This window comes from Pinus tabuliformis, chromosome X (genome assembly GCF_031772625.1).
Source record: "Pinus tabuliformis cultivar Carrire ecotype Pingquan chromosome X, CPIR1, whole genome shotgun sequence".
Lineage (NCBI taxonomy): Eukaryota > Viridiplantae > Streptophyta > Pinopsida > Pinales > Pinaceae > Pinus > Pinus tabuliformis.
Genome location: NC_142308.1, coordinates 1,685,821,235 through 1,685,837,713, shown reverse-complemented (window position 1 = coordinate 1,685,837,713; position 16,479 = coordinate 1,685,821,235). Strand labels below are relative to the sequence as shown.

The 16,479-nt window shown below is 36.5% G+C and overlaps 1 protein-coding gene across 1 annotated transcript; it reads right to left on the bottom strand.

Annotated features, from left to right (window-relative positions):
* Positions 1 to 2,530: 2,530 nt before the first annotated feature.
* Positions 2,531 to 15,448, bottom strand: LOC149146498 (uncharacterized). The gene is made up of 6 exons (XM_089452783.1): positions 14,766 to 15,448; positions 13,601 to 14,312; positions 9,293 to 9,451; positions 8,827 to 9,178; positions 8,237 to 8,427; positions 2,531 to 2,830 (listed from the first exon to the last, which is right to left on the bottom strand). Exons 1-6 carry the CDS (start codon positions 15,446 to 15,448, stop codon positions 2,531 to 2,533), a joined length of 2,397 nt encoding a protein of 798 aa, XP_089308909.1.
* Between the last annotated feature and the right edge of the window lie 1,031 nt (positions 15,449 to 16,479).

Below are 16,479 nucleotides of genomic sequence, written 5' to 3'. Positions count from 1 at the left end.
CAGTATTTAGATCTGTGTCCTGGTTGAAGCACTTTCAAGTAGCATCCTTGTCACAATTACTTGATTGGTTGATGTGGCATTACAACATTACTTGATCTATCAATTTTACAGCAAAGTGGGTTAGATTTTTACATAAATAAGCTACCTAAGGCAACATTTTAGTTTTTGGTATTTGTTTATGTATAGGTTGCAGTATGTATATGTTTTTGGATTCATATGAGTTTTTTTGGGTTTGCAGTTGTTTGACTCCATGCCCAATGGATGAGGCACTTGGTCTACAATGTTCTTGACACCTTCAAGGAGCTGCCATCCCCAATGGAGCTGATGTTAGTTCCAGTCTTCGCAGCCTATCACCAGGGATCAACATGAGCTCTTACTATGTCTGGTTTTGTTAGATGTTTTGCACATGATGTTCAGCACAAAACATGTCACAAGTGTGTCCATCAGAACAAACTCGGAAAAATATTTCCAACGGTATATCACACTCCCATAACCGGCTCCCAGGTTAGAAGATATGATTGAAATGAATGAGTGATTCTTGGTTATGCATGTTTTGAGGTCAGTTGCTGCACACCATGACAAGTTTAGTACAAAATCAGTTTGTGAAATAATGGTAAGGAATTTTTTAAAAGTGAAAGAGGTTTTTTTTCACCACATACCAAATAACAAAAACCTCCTTTAGTTTATGCACAGGTGCTACTATGTGGTAGATATACAGTGATATTTGGAGCTTACATTAAAACAAAGCAAATTTTTCATATTTTTACTGTTTTAGTCATTTTAGTGCAGGGCCATTTTACAACAGATGGAAAGTAATTTCGCAAAACCCAAGGAGGTCTTTGTTAACCACGAGCCATATAACAAAAAAATCTTTCAGTTTATTCACAGGTGTCATGAATTGGGATATGTGACTAGATCTTTACAGCTCATTTTCATAGATTTAAATTTTTAATGATTTTCTGTTTTAGAGATGATTTTGTGGGACATATTGTGAGCAACTAGAAACGAATTTCCCAAATTTGAGAGAGTTTTTTCTCCAACATGACCTTATGTACAAAAACCTCTTTCAATATTGTAACAGATGCTATGTTTTAGGAGATACGAGTTCATCTTCAACACCTATTTTTAGAAATTCGGCCCAAGTTTAATGTAACTGATTCTATTTTGAAAAAAATGGTTGAGCTCAATCCCTTAGTAAAAGGATGAAAAAATGTATATATTTTATGAATTTCATAGTTTAGGGGTTTGATTTTGGCAGAAGGTTGGACTTTTGAGAAAGCAAGGAGCTTCATTGTATACTCATATCAGCATTTTGGTTAAGGAATTGAGACCAGGGTTTGTAGCACTCTTTGGGATTCATGTGGCATTTTGTCTTGGTATAGTGCTTTCTTCTGTAATTTTTAATTTACTTATGTGTTATGTATGCCATTATCTATCTTGTTTCTTCTTAACTAAAACAAACAAGGGAAAAGGTAGAATCCATTGAAAATGCAGTGCTCTACCTAGGGTTTGCTTTAGCTTTTGATGTTTTCAACTGTTTGAAGAGGATCCCTGAGTTTTCTTTCCCTCTTCAACTCCTCACCAGTCTAATATCTTCATCTCAATCAATTTGAAGTGCCAAATCAGTTGTCTAACTTGCCCCATTGAGATCTCTGCAAAACTGAGACTCATTCCCTGCACCCAAAATCTGCCTTTCCATTTGAGCCAACAAAAACATCATTTTATTCAATCAAACTCTTTTGCACACATACCTAGCCTAAGATCAGTATTTATATCAGTCATCTCAAGCCCTCATTGATCATATTTTTGCTGAGATTGACCAGGAGAAATCCCTCTCCCAGCCTGGTAGGGCTAGCTACCAGGTTAAGCATGGTTTGATGTTGTCCTAAATCCTACCTTTCTCAGCTTAGGTAGATTTAGGCATTGACATATTGATCATCTAACTCATGCCATCTGCGCTCAGAAACTCCTGTCAAGAGTAGCGCACTATCCTCTCGACCCTAACATGATGATGATGTTCCCTAATCTGCAGTCCCTGGCACTACGGCTTGTCCTGCATATCTGGTCAGTTTTACTAGTGTTGTGTCTACATACCACATATTTTACACTAAGTACCATATAAATGTGATAAAAATATGAAATTCACCATAAAAAGAACAACTTAACACTTACCGTCTGGTCCCCATGCTCGCCCAGGTGGAATTTGTAGGTCAGGGTCACCCTGATAGTTCATCCCGCTATAAGGATAATTGTCAATGTAGAGGGGCATTTGATCCTAGTGTGTGAAAAATTCGGGTCGGAACACCTGCCCGACTCCCCCTCCTCCTCTCCATAGTAGTTGCCCCTAGTAGTGCATCCTGGGCTCCTAAGGGCCCCCATCTCGGATATGTACATGAGGACAGATGGTGGGTATCTTCTCAAAGAAGAATGCACACAACAGTGTACCAAATGCATGGTCGCGGTTCACTTGCCTCCTACAAAGACTTAGCTGTCATTTCACTAATGATAGTATCATCTAGGCCCACCCATACTAGGTCCTAGCCAAAACATTCTCAACCAGCATCATGTTCCCACTGGTGATGTGGTGGAATGCCTGACTGCCCAAAACCCATAGCACTGCTATGGTGACAGCCTGTGTCTCTAGTCTTTCTAGATCACTAATCGGGATGGTCGTTCCCTTCACATGCACACCCCGTGGAAAATGGAGCTCCACAAACTCTGTAATATTCCTCCCACGAGGCAACGCCAGATGTATATCCCCCACCACCCCTAAGGGAGGGAGTTTGGTCAAGAAATAGATATCCTGTAATGTGAGCTCAATCTTGTGCTCCTGCATTACAAAGACCTCTTATTCTGGATTCCAATAGCTCACAATCCTTGATAGCAAGGGCTTGTCTGCCCTCATCAATGGTTTAACTACCAATTTGAGGACCCCGTAGTGAGCTAATGCACATCAAACCCCCTAATCCCTCTGAATCTCATATCGAAGGGTATCTAAATATCGCTCACGCCAATTGCTTCTCAACTCTTCCATACCTACAACACACCACATGTCTTTATAGTTCAGAGAAGAACACACTCGCCTTGACTGATCAATGTACATCCCCCAACACGCCAACAAACCACCATTCTTTTCAGCTCCAAATCACATTTTTCTGCCCAGAAAGTGTTAGCTCACAAGTTTTCACCTATTTCCTGTGAGCCAGATTGCATTTCTGGGGCCAAAAAGTGTGATCCGTTTGAGAATAGGAGGAGGGGTCTCCCAGGGAGCTGCAGGGTGCCAAAAATCAGGAAATAAACCACTAGAATTGAAGAGATGAGTAAGGCCACCTCCTTGAAAGTCGTAGATCCTAATTCCGACGCTTTGTTTTTCCGCTACGATCTCCAAAATATTTACAGCCTCTTCCTCCTCTCTAAATTCATGATATATCACTTAGCAAATAAATGCAAATTGGAGGGAAAACATCCTTTATAGAAAAACCCACAATTTTTCTCTCGCCCATTGTGAAAAAACTGTAGCTCATTTTGATGAACCGTCAACACCGTTCGAATGCCCTCATCGAGTATTATAATGGGTCTTTCTCAGTGTTTGATGATTTGACACTTCACTCGGAAGCCATTTTTCCAAGAAGGGTCACTTCGTCACCTCTCATAATCAAATTTATTCATATGCGACTCTTGTACTATGTGGACCACCTTCCCTTGGTGCTTTTCATCTCACGTGTCGATTTTCATCATGAGTAACCATCATTCGCTCATGTCTTCATGGTCCCCACTGGGCCTATTTATGTGGCAGCACCATCAAGTCACCCTTGTTCCGAGCATCCACGATGAGTCACCTTTGCATCCATGGATTTTGTTTCACGTCCCATTGTATTATGTCATAGTATTCCATCCATCTTTGCATATTGTTCATCCTATGTTGTCCATTTTGGCCTCCAGACAAACTATCCCCCATCCCCTCCAGAGTCGAGTCAGTCACTACTACTTCAACCATGCACTTTATGCTCTAACAAGGGAATTCATTTGTTCATCCCTCAATCCCATTTTCTCTATTGTCCCTAGTGTCAGTCCATCTGTCACATTACTATTTCCCCTCATTCCTTAGTTGAGGATCCTCACTGCCTCACCTATGGTGGTCCCTATTCTGTCGACATCAGCACATCTATTCCAGAGGAATGGCCTAGAGGACAGTGTATCTTGGTTCCATATTCCACCCTTTTTCGGTGCCTAGGATCGAGTAGAGGGACTCGTTATTTCCCTTTGACTTGGTTGTTTCATGTTTTTGTTTCATACACTTGATGGTCTAGTGATGCAACAAATTGTACCCATGATTTCCTGGTGTGTGTGAGATGTTTCAGACCTCATGAGGGGGTGGCCCTTCAAGTAGCCACCTTGTTAGGCCCCTATATGTGAGCTAGTTTAATAACACACCCACATGCCCGGATGACTTCATATTATGCTACAGCCTCACATGAAATTCTGTAGAGGTGATGGGTTTGGTTCCTACCAATTGCAGTGTTCATAGCATGCACGTCTCTTTCAAATGATCCATTCAGTTTTGCAAAACCCTTCCCTGTTCAACAGGGCTCATGTTCTTCGAGGCGTAGTATGTATATGGGACACATTGTATTATTTTCTAGTTGATTTATGTGAGCGTGTCATGTACCATTTAGCGTGTACTTCATTGCTCAGCTTCATGTTTCTGGGCATATTATTATATTTATACTAAGCTATCTCAACGGGTATAGATACGCCTCCTTTGCCTCACTGAGATCCGGTACCACAACATAAAAGGAGACTTACATTGGTCTCGCCCCCTCTCTCCCTATCTTCTTTCGCTTCAGCTCCATTAGTCTATATCTGTCTCTCTTTGAATACACTTCATTGTCTACTGATTGTGTCCTTACAACATACTTCGGTCATACGTTTTGCTCCTAACACTCGTACATTGGGGGTCACTCTCTTATCGCAAAAAACTGATCATATAGCCTTAATTTACTAAACGGGTCGAAGTACACCATGTAAGTCCAATTTTACCATAGTAAAATTGCTTTCACTGTGAGAAATTACTTAATAAACCACATTTTTTAAGCAATGTATAATTAAATCCATGAAGAATAATTAAATAAATCATTATTTATTTAATTATCTTCTAGGAATAATTAGTTAAACCATTGTTTAATTAATATTCTTTATCACATTTGACCGAGTTTTGAAATATAAAGAGCTAAATGATTAATTATCTTATTTTTCTCTAGGAATAATTAATTAATCACTAATTAATTATTATTCCTTCTCAAGTTTGACTAAATCCCTTAGGAATAATTAAATAAATCATTATTTGTTTATTATTCCTTAACCATATTTCTTGAAATAATAAATAAATCATTTGTTTATTTATTATTTCTAAATAAAATTTTAAATACTTTTTCCCTCCCAGCAAAATATAACAAAATATGCCAAGTGGTTATTCTATAATGGGGTTAATAATATTTTAGTATTTCTCATTATTCATGGATAACCTAATATTTTGTTATAAATAAGAGGGTTTTCCATTCATTATTCACTTTCGATTATTTTCATTGTGAAGCTTTGATTATTATGAGTGTCGCTCATCATTTTCTTTTCCATTTGAGTTTCCATTGAGCTCAAACATTTTATTTGTTGGGTTTTATACAATATTATCATTGTTCCTCACCATTTTCTTTTCCATTTGAGTTCCTATTTAGCTCAAACATTTTATTTCTTGGGTTTTATACATTATAGAGGAGAAAGGCCCTATGGAAACCGCTGAAGACATTTGAGGATAGCCAAGAACCCTTCCCATAGAGGGGGACTCGTAACATTTATTTGTTCCCTTCACATGTGTTGTTTAATAAAATATATTTTTTTATATATTTGGTTTCCATTGGATTATTGGAGTTACCCAGATTTATTACTATTTCATTTTGTTTTTTAACCATGATCATAACATGGATCAAGGCTTTGGCAGGTTTTGTTTCTATCATTTGTTGTAGATCTACAATATTTAACAACAATTTATATTGCTAAGACTATTTTTCAACCAGAGACTTAAGTGACTTATTTTTGCACATAAGAGAAAAAAACACTATAACAGTATTAGAAGTACTTTGCGATCTTCTCTAATTCACAAAGAATAAAGGTGATGCAGCCCAGGCCGCAAATACCAGGATCCTCCGACACCCATGCATAGAAAACTCATTCACTGATGTTGAATTTCATGATTTATAAAAACCCTGCTTGGTTAACACATAATGCATTAAAACCCATACTTGTTTAACATACGGTGCTCTTCATGAAATCCTTTAAAAAAAACATATAATTTGTGAACTTACGCACACAATCTATATGTACATTCATGTTATATAAGCCACAACACATTCTCCCTTCCTCTTTGATATCGACGTCAGTTACATAGGCTGGACTTTTATTCTAACAAAATATGTAGCATCGATATATATATGCATCGGCTTACCATTGATAAGGAATATACATGCCTCTGCTCCCTCCAATCGACGCAGATATAACTCGGCGATGGCTCAAACCATGGGCTTCCTAACAGACCCGATACAATTAGATGCCGCCTTCTAATACGTGACCAGTTCCGCTGTTCAACGATGGCTCAAACAATGACTTTCGTTCCTCCTCAGTTTTTATTCTCATATGCAGTCGTTAATACTTCCACGGGTTCGCTATTCGACGATCCACCTCCGCATGACGGGTCTGGCGATACATACAGGTTGTAATTTCTATTAAATCGCTCCCCAAATTCTGGAACTTTGTTATGCTGTGGCTCGCCTATCACACAATCTTTGGCGCTGATATGATCCCCAACCGGAATGGTTAAAACTTTAAACTTCGATGCGTTCAAACCTGTTATCAAAGGTTACTCTGCAACCGATGGATGTTTGTCACACGAAGGATTCAACTCTCGGTGGCACATCTTCAGAAAAAACCCACCTGCATAAAGCTATACTGTCCCAAATATACTACAACAACTTAACGAAAGCAATCAACACGTGAATTAACCAGCATACATGTGCGCCACTGTAGAATAAGAGTCAAAGCAATCAACACGTGAATTAAAGGAAAGGAGCCTTCGATGACTAGCACACACACAATGGCGCATTAAAATTAAGAACCATTATCGCTTCATGCAAATTCAATGTTATATAACATCAGTTTCAGCCACCATGTGCAGAGCCATATCTTAGAATCGGTTAAACACAAGCATATCCATACAAAGTCAAATTCAGCATACTCATATGTATATAAAAACAAACATTCACAAGAGCTTTATATTCATGGCCACATATACAAATCTATGGCCCTTTTACAAACTGCCCGAGGGCTCCCAAGGAGAATCCTTGCTCACTCCCCACACACACTCCTTACACCCATCCCTTCTCAATCCCTTTGAGCTCCATAATTTATTAAACTTAGCATGATCTAAAAATCATAAAATCACTCAACTAAAGCTCTAAGACTCTACATGCAATGCATACATATGGCAAAAGCATCTTTTCAGCTTTATTCCTTCTTTTTCCCTGTTCTAAAATAGAAAAGCTTCCTTATGATCCACATCCATTCCTTTATGCCTAAAAGCTCTCCTTAATTCCTATTTCCTCATTTATTTTGAAAATATCTAATAAAATCCTAAATATTAAAGTAACTTGGAATTTAGGAAACTAATTCCACGATTTCATGACCCCTATGTCTATTATTTACAATAATTTCCCTTTGGGCTCAATGCTCCCGCATCATACTCCCAAGGTAGAAAAATTTCATGATCTCCTGATCATGTGTTCAGATTTATGTTTGCCTGGATCCCATATCTTGTACTGTAACTTTGCATTTGCCGCTGCTTTTGTCTATTGTTCTTCTCTAGGTCTCCACACTTTATGCTGCTTTGCTCCATTAGCTGTACTCTTGCAATCTTCTGTTTTCTTCCTCTTGCTGCTTCTCTTTTGTTTCACTGCTGCTGGTCTCTTCCGGAATTCCTTCATCATCATTCGCCTCATCATTTCAATTTCTTGTCCAGCAGATTTTCTCCAGCTTCTTCAGTAAGACCTGTACTCACAAAACAATTGTTAGAATAAAAAATATAAGGCATCAGTGCCTCTTTTGTTGATAGTGTTGTCTCAACTGCCATCATAAGTGTCACTCCACATGTTGCTCTAGCTGTCACTATGAATGTTGCTGCCTCCCAAACTTCCTGTCCCCCTGCAACATTCGTTTGCTTGTCACCTGCAATTTCATCTGCAACTTTTTCCTCTGGTTCAGATGTCTCTCGCAAACTTTTCAGCCACTTCTTCTTAAGTATTTCATTAACATGTTGTAAATTATAATCTTTGTCTTCTTCCCTCAAGACAATTCCAAATGATGGACTTTCTTCTTTATTACCTATAAACACAATCAAATTGTCAGCATTAAAATCACAGGGCTCACTGGTCTCACTTGCTGATTCAGTTACCAAGTTTTCTCTCTGTAGTTCCAAGTCTTTTTCAGGACTCAAGAAATCTTCATTAGCTTTCTCCTCAATACGCTGCTCTGAGTTCTTTTCCCACTTCTCTATCATCACATTAGTATGCTGATTTACCCTCACCATGAGACTGTTAGCTATTCCTTCCTTCTTACCATCTCCTACTTTATGACTGTCATTCATAAAGACTCTCTTCCCTTGTTTCTTCATCCAATAAGTTCTCTGTCTCTCCAACTCTCTTCTCTGGAGATCTAGTTTCCTATACAATTCAACAACTTCATTAGGAGTAGACCTTGGAAATTTCACATGATTTTCCATACCTCCACTAGTGGTTGACCAATCATCAGTTGCTTCTTCTCTTTCTGCATCAACATCCTGATTAGACTCCTTCCCCATCTGCTTTTCAGATCTTGCTAACTCATTATCGATCTGAACAGCCTTCAGGTTCAATTCTTCTTGCACAAACTCTAAAGCTTGTTTATCTTCCTGTTCTATACCTGCAAACATGCGCAACTCATTAGTTTTTAAATCATGAGACTTTTCAATCTTGACTGCTTCTTCCATTGCTTCTTTTCGAACAAATCTGCATTTGGAATCTTTAATTCCCATCTCTGGCATAAGAACTCTAAGCTCCTTCTTTAGTAAGGCAATCTCAATTTTCCCCAACTTCCTCTGCAATTGTTGCCAAATCACTCTCTTTCCCTTCAGTGGAAAGATCCATTTTCTATTTTGATTTTTCTGCTCTTGTAGCCATTCTTCCAGTACCTGCAATTGTACCTTCATTACTGCAATCTCTCTTTCTCGAACTCCTGCAGTCATCTCATTTCTGTGCCATTTCTCCAGACCTCTTCTCTGATTCTCCATGATCAACTTCTCCAGCTGTATATAAGACCCATCTACCTTCTGCTTTTCTAGAACAGAATTTTGATTCTGCTGGTCTTTTTCCTGCTTCATGACAATATCAGCCAATTGTCTTTGACCTACAAACATCCACAAATTATCAGATTTAAAGATATATGACCCTTTGGTCTTACTTGAAGTTTCAGTCTTCAAGCCTTCATCTTCACTATCTCCTAGAAATTCTCCTTGTTCTGGTTCACAGATGTATTCTTCCATTTCAACTTCCTCTGGACTTATATTCTTGCCATTTACCTTGGCATCCTCTTTCTTATGTCCTCTACCGTGGCTTTTTCCTGAACCTCTGCTATGACTATCAGTAGTCATCTTCTCCGCCATGAGTTTCTCACCCATGAGTTGCATCCAGCCTCTACAACAGCAAATTCTTTTGCTGCCACTTACCTCACCAATCCTTTCCTCCGGATCTGGTCTTTTGGTAATCACCAGTCCTCTGTTGGAACCTTTCGAGCATTCTCCACTGCTCTTTCAGGCTTCTCTTATCTGCAACTTTCTTCAACCTCTGTTGATTCTCCTTTGCAACAAGCCTCTGCAATAGCTAGTCCTCCTGGCTGCAATCTTACCTCACTAAGCTCTCCTTACTTAGTCTTTTGGTAAGCACGGTCCTTTGTCTGGAACCTTCTCCTGAGCAACACCTTTGCTCCCTCTAGGCTTCTGCAATCTCCTTCTCTCTCCTGAGAACACTTCAGTTGTCTTCTTTATCCAATTCCTTATTGGATTCTTCAAGTTCACTGCCACTTCTCTGCAACCATAAACTTCAATTCACAAATTTCAAATCAGGAAAACATCTTACATTTAAGATCTTGCATGATCTCGTCCTCCCTTTGTTTCTGCAATCCTGTTCACTCGTGTAGTTTGCATATCAAAAAAAAAAAAAAAATCATTCATCACACATTCAAAGAAACACACTTCAGTTCTCGACTGTACTCATTCAATAAAACAAACTTCTTCAACAAGGTATTCCCGCTCTGATACCACCTGATGCAGCCCAGGCCGCAAATACCAGGATCCTCCAACACCCATGCATATAAAACTCATTCACTGATGTTGAATTTCATGATTTATAAAAACCCTGCTTGGTTAACACATAATGCATTAAAACCCATACTTGTTTAACATACAGTGCTCTTCATGAAATCCTTTAAAAAGAACATATAATTTGTGAACTTATGCACACAATCTATATGTACATTCATGTTATATACGCCACAGCACATTCTCCCTTCCTCTTTGATATCGGCGTCAGTTACATAGGCTGGACTTTTATTCTAACAAAATATGTAGCATTGGTATATATATGCATCGGCTTACCATTGATAAATAATATACATGCCTCTGCTCCCTCCAATCGACGCAGATATAACTCGGCAGTGGCTCAAACCATGGCTTCCTAACAGACCCGATACAATTAGATGTTGCCTTCTAATACATGACCAGTTCAGCTGTTCACGATGGCTCAAACAATGACTTTCGTTCCTCCTCAGTTTTTAGTCTCATATGCAGTCGTTAATACTTCCACGGGTTCGCTATTTGACGATCCACCTCTGCATGACGGGTCTGGTGACACATACAGGTTGTAATTTCTATTAAATCGCTCCTTAGATTCTGGAACTTTGTTACGCTGTGGCTCGCCTATCAGACAATCTTTGGCGCTGACATGATCCCCAACCGAAATGGTTAAAACTTTAAACTTCGATGCGTTCAAACCTGTTATCAAAGGTTACTCTGCAACCGATGAATGTTTGTCACACGAAGGATTCAACTCTCGATGGCACATCTTCAGAAAAACCCACCTGCATAAAGCTATACTGTCCCCAAATATACAACAGCAACTTAACGAAAGCAATCAACACGTGAATTAACCAACATACATGTGCGCCACAATAGAATAAGAGTCAAAGCAATCAACATGTGAATTAAAGGAAAGGAGCCTTCGATGACTAGCACACACACAATGGCGCATTAAAATTAAGAACCATTATCACTTCATGCAAATTCAATGTTATATAACATCAGTTTCAGCCACCATGTGCAGAGCCATATCTTAGAATTGGTTAAACACAAGCATATCCATACAAAGTCAAATTCGGCATAATCATATGTATATAAAAACAAACATTCACAAGAGCTTTACATTCATGGCCAGATATACAAATCTATGGCCCTTTTACAAACTGCCCGAAGGCTTCCAAGGAGAATCCTTGCTCACTCCTCACACACACTCCTTACTCCCATCCCTTCTCAATGCCTTTGAGCTCCATAATTTATTAAACTTAGCATGATCTAAAAATCCTAAAATCACTCAACTAAAGCTCTAAGACTCTACATGCAATGCATACATATGGCAAAAGCATCTTTTCAGCTTTATTTCGTCTTTTTCACTGTTATAAAATAGAAAAGCTTCCTTATGATCCACATCCATTCCTTTTTCACTGTTCTAAAATAGAAAAGCTTCCTTATGATCCACATCCATTCCTTTATGCCTAAAAGCTCTCCTTAATTCCTATTTCCTCATTTATTTTGAAAATATCTAATAAAAGCCTAAATATTAAAGTAACTTGGAATTTAGGAAACTAATTCCATGATTTCATGACCCCTATGTCTATTATGTACAATAATTTCCCTTTTGGACTGAATGCTCCCGCATCAAAAGGCTCTTGAAATAGTCACTATAGAGTCATTGTAGATTGATTTAATGGGATGGTGGTGTTGGAATATTTTTTCTTCAATTATAAAAATGCTAAATATATGAACTATAGGGGTGTTTTGATGAGGTTTCTATTTCATATATTCAGTGAGAATTTAATCATGTGGCTAATCTTCTTCCAAAGGAATTGTTAACTTGTTGCATACCATGTATCCTTCCATATGTAATGTGACTATTAAAATATAAAAATTTGGCATAATTGGTTGGTATGGTATTTTTTTTAATTATTCTTTTATAATTTGAAAAAACAATATATATTTTAATTTATTCTTTAAAAAAATACAGTTTTTTAAAATATAAGTTTTTATTCAATTTAATAATCAGAATTTTTTAATAATATTTATTGTATTACTAAATAATTAAATAATATTAGTAATATTCACTCTATTTAATTATCTAATACAAAATTTCTAAGTCATATAATTCTACATCAATTTTATTATCTTCCACAATAAATGGTTATCCAAAGATATAAAATTTTATATGAATATTTAAACTTATGAATCATGATGTATAATTAGTAAAATTAAGAGAATAGTAATATAATTTGTATTCTATTTGTTATAGTTTTTGGAAATTAGTTTGAGAAGTTTTATGGTTTATATTCTATAATTAGAATTTTGCAAAGATTTATTGAAATCACATTTAAGTTATGAAATTCTCATAATCCTAGAGCCCATAGATTTTTCAATTCTTAAATGTATATATAAACTCAATATCCCATTTTAAACAACAAAAATCATATTTCTCAAAACAAATTCACCCAAAAAAAAAACATATAATATTTAGAGAACACCTTAATAATATTCAAAAGATTGAATAATATGCTATCTTGACATCCCATGTTTATATTTATGTGATTTGCAATAAAATTGACTTAAAAAATATATATAAAAAAATAAAATATAAAAAAATAAAACTGAACTATTATATATTCTTTTCAAATATTTTTTAAAAATCAATTATTAAAACTGTAATAAAACGGAGGAAACGTACTGCTTAGGGTGTGCTTTCATATTCACTATTATTAAAACTAAAAATAATCTTCTTAAAACTATTTATTGACTTACGTCTTAAATAAAATTAAACAATTTTACAATCATGAATTAAAAAAATTGTTTTTAATAAAACTATAAAAAAAAAACGCGTTATGTATCTATATTTATTATATTTTGATACATTTTTCATTACATTAGTATATTTATTCCTCGGCGTTTCTCTCGAGGCAATTTAGTTCATCATGCTAAACCATAAAATAATAAAACCTTTAAACCACAAATAAACAGAATCTCCAAAATCAGGTCACTCAAATATGGAACAGACTCACTTTGAAGAATACATCCGAATTAAATATTTTCATGCAACTCTAGAGATTCTATGTACAGAACTGAACAACATTATTTAACAAAATTGGGTAAAGTCTGTTGGTCCACCAAACCATCGTGGTGACAGTAAAGTGGCCCAGGAATTACTGGAGGAGGATTAGAATAACAGAGCAGTGCCCAATTTGTACCATGAAAAAATGGATGCTGTTTAATTTCAGATGCCCCTCCATTATATGCCAGCCGTAGCTTTGGATCTTTTACCAGCAAACGTTTGATCAAATCCTTTGCAGCTGAGCTTACCTGTATTGATTCAGGAAACTTAATAGGTTTCTCAAAATCACCAGGTCCCCTGAAGGGCGTCCTTCCAAATAGAAGTTCGTATATAAATATTCCGAAAGCCCACCAGTCCACACTACTTCCATACCTTTTGCCTTCGATCATCTCAGGAGCCAGATACTCATAAGTTCCCACAATTGACATGGAACGGTCACCGGTAGGTTCGGAATGAATTAGCTCTGGAATTGATGTGTTCAGATATTGAGCTGACTTAACATTCCGCAGCTTCTTTTTCTTGGAGAATTTTGATCGACGCAGATATGAAAACATAGTTTCTAGTTTGCTACTCATTTCGATACCAGACAAACCACTGCTTGTAGACTTGAGTTTCTGTGCTGCCTTATCTTGCTTTACTGCGTTGAGTTCTGTGGAACCCGCATCTGCTATAAATGATGAATAGAAATCTGTGAGCATGATATGGCCGTCCTCTTTTATCAAAATATTTTCTGGCTTCAGGTCTCTGTACACAATTCTCATCAAGTGGAGATACTCCAATGCTGAAAGAACCTCTGAAGCATAAAATCTGTTGTGCACAAAGAAATCTGATTTCAATTCCAAGAAAATAGATTTCAGATATTCTAAAATTTTTAAACCTTACCATACATGAAATCTCTAATCGTTACAATTTTATATATCTCAAATATCTTCCCTAACCAGAAACATTTTAAATATCATGACTGATGGAAGCTAGGTCAAATCTATTTCTTAACCATAAATATTCCAAATTTGATAGACAAAAGTAACCTCAAAATTGAGATCGTCTTTGTACATCACATTTCAGAATATTTAACCAAACTATAATTTAGTTAAATTCAACTAAACATAAAACCCTAATGAAGCCGAAAATATTTAACCAATCTGCAATGGAATTAGCCAGACATAAAACCCTAATGAGCAGAAGGATATTTAACCAATCTGCAATATACTTAAATTCAGCTAAACCTAAAACCCCCTAATGAGCAGGAGTAAACCAAACCGTGTGTCTCTTTCTGAGAAACGATTGCCAGGTTTCTTTTGCCGAAGGCTAAAGAGATCACCCCCGGGGCAATACTCCATAACCAAAGCTGATAAATTTTCATCCTCGAAGTAGTGGTATAACGTAGGCAGAAACGGATGATCCAACATTCGCAGTATTTCTAATTCGTTGAGAAGGCATTGCAGTTTGTTCAGGCTTTCCAGATGATTTCTGTTCATCACCTTCATTGCAAAATAAGTAGATGTATCTGCTAAACGAGTTAGGAATACGTCGCCTAAGTTCGCTTCTCCTATGGCCCTCACCACTAAAAAGTGTCTGGGCGCCAACTCTTTGTCTCTGCTGATTATTTCTTTCAATGCTTCCCATTTTCCAGAACTCGAGTTGTGGGGCTTCGACTCTGCGGTGATATCGCTACAAAGAGAGTTACCATCGTTGGGGGGACTGTTATTGTTTTTGCTGTTACTACCTCTCCGTCTTGGCGAGCTCTTTGTTTCTAGAATAGTGCTAGATACGTTGGACAGCAGTTCCAGAGAATATTTAGGTGATGTGTCTGCACTGTTGGATGCTTCATCCGCATCATAAACATGAACTGGGTTTATCCCCTCTTCCTTCTCTAAATCGTTGGTTTCTTCATCAGGGATCTTGGAATTGTCGGCTTCTTCGGTTCTCTCAGATATCTCCATTGCAATCAATCTATGTTCGCGTCAGATTCCACACATCTTACCATTTATATCTGTAATACCTCCGGAGCCTGCCAACCCTAACGATATCTATGAAATTTTAGACGAGGAGTACATCATATTAATATGATATCTCACATATTAATATCAAACCGAGAGGTATATATTAATTTGAGTTGGTTTGAATAGGGTTTAGTAATAGTTAGGTTTAAGGGTTGACCATGCGGACCGAGAGGTATATATTAATCTGAGTTGGTTTGAATAGGGTTTAGTATTAGTTAGGTTTAAGGGTTGACCATGCATTCCGCTCTTGGGGGACTAAATTATGGTAAGGGGCATTCTAGTGATAGCATGTTTTTAGTTTGAATTTTTTTTGGAAGGAAGAGGTGGAAGATAAAGGCTATTTTTAGAGGAATTAAATTATAACAAAGGGTATACAAATTATAACAAGGGTATACAAGTAATCCTTGTGATAATAGTATTTTATTAATGATAAATGAATTTTTTATCAAAATAAATTAAATAATCTAAATTCACTTTATTTAACAAACAATAACAATAATATTAATTATTTAAATTAATACAAACCATCCTAAAACAATGTCCCATCATCATTAATTTTAATTTATATCTCATTGTTGTGCAAATAAATGCGCCCTCCACTTAAGTGGTTTGATATTTTTTTATAAAAACAGTTATTTATATATATTTATATTTATATATAATTTATTGATTAAATAAATCACTTTAGGATGAATCTTTTTTCAATTTAAAATATTTATTACCACCTGCACACAATAAATCTTACATTTCACTCAATATTTCCCCTTATCTTTTTAGTTTTATAGTTGAGTTTATTTACTTTTCGAGTTGAAGGGAAATATTGGGTAAAATGTAATATTATAATATTATATTTTACCCAATATAACCTAGCGAAAAGTGGATGGAAATAGGAAAAAATATTAGATAAATTTTAACAACATAATTATGTATCTAAATATAACATCAAACTAAGCTCGATCTAGGCTAGTTTA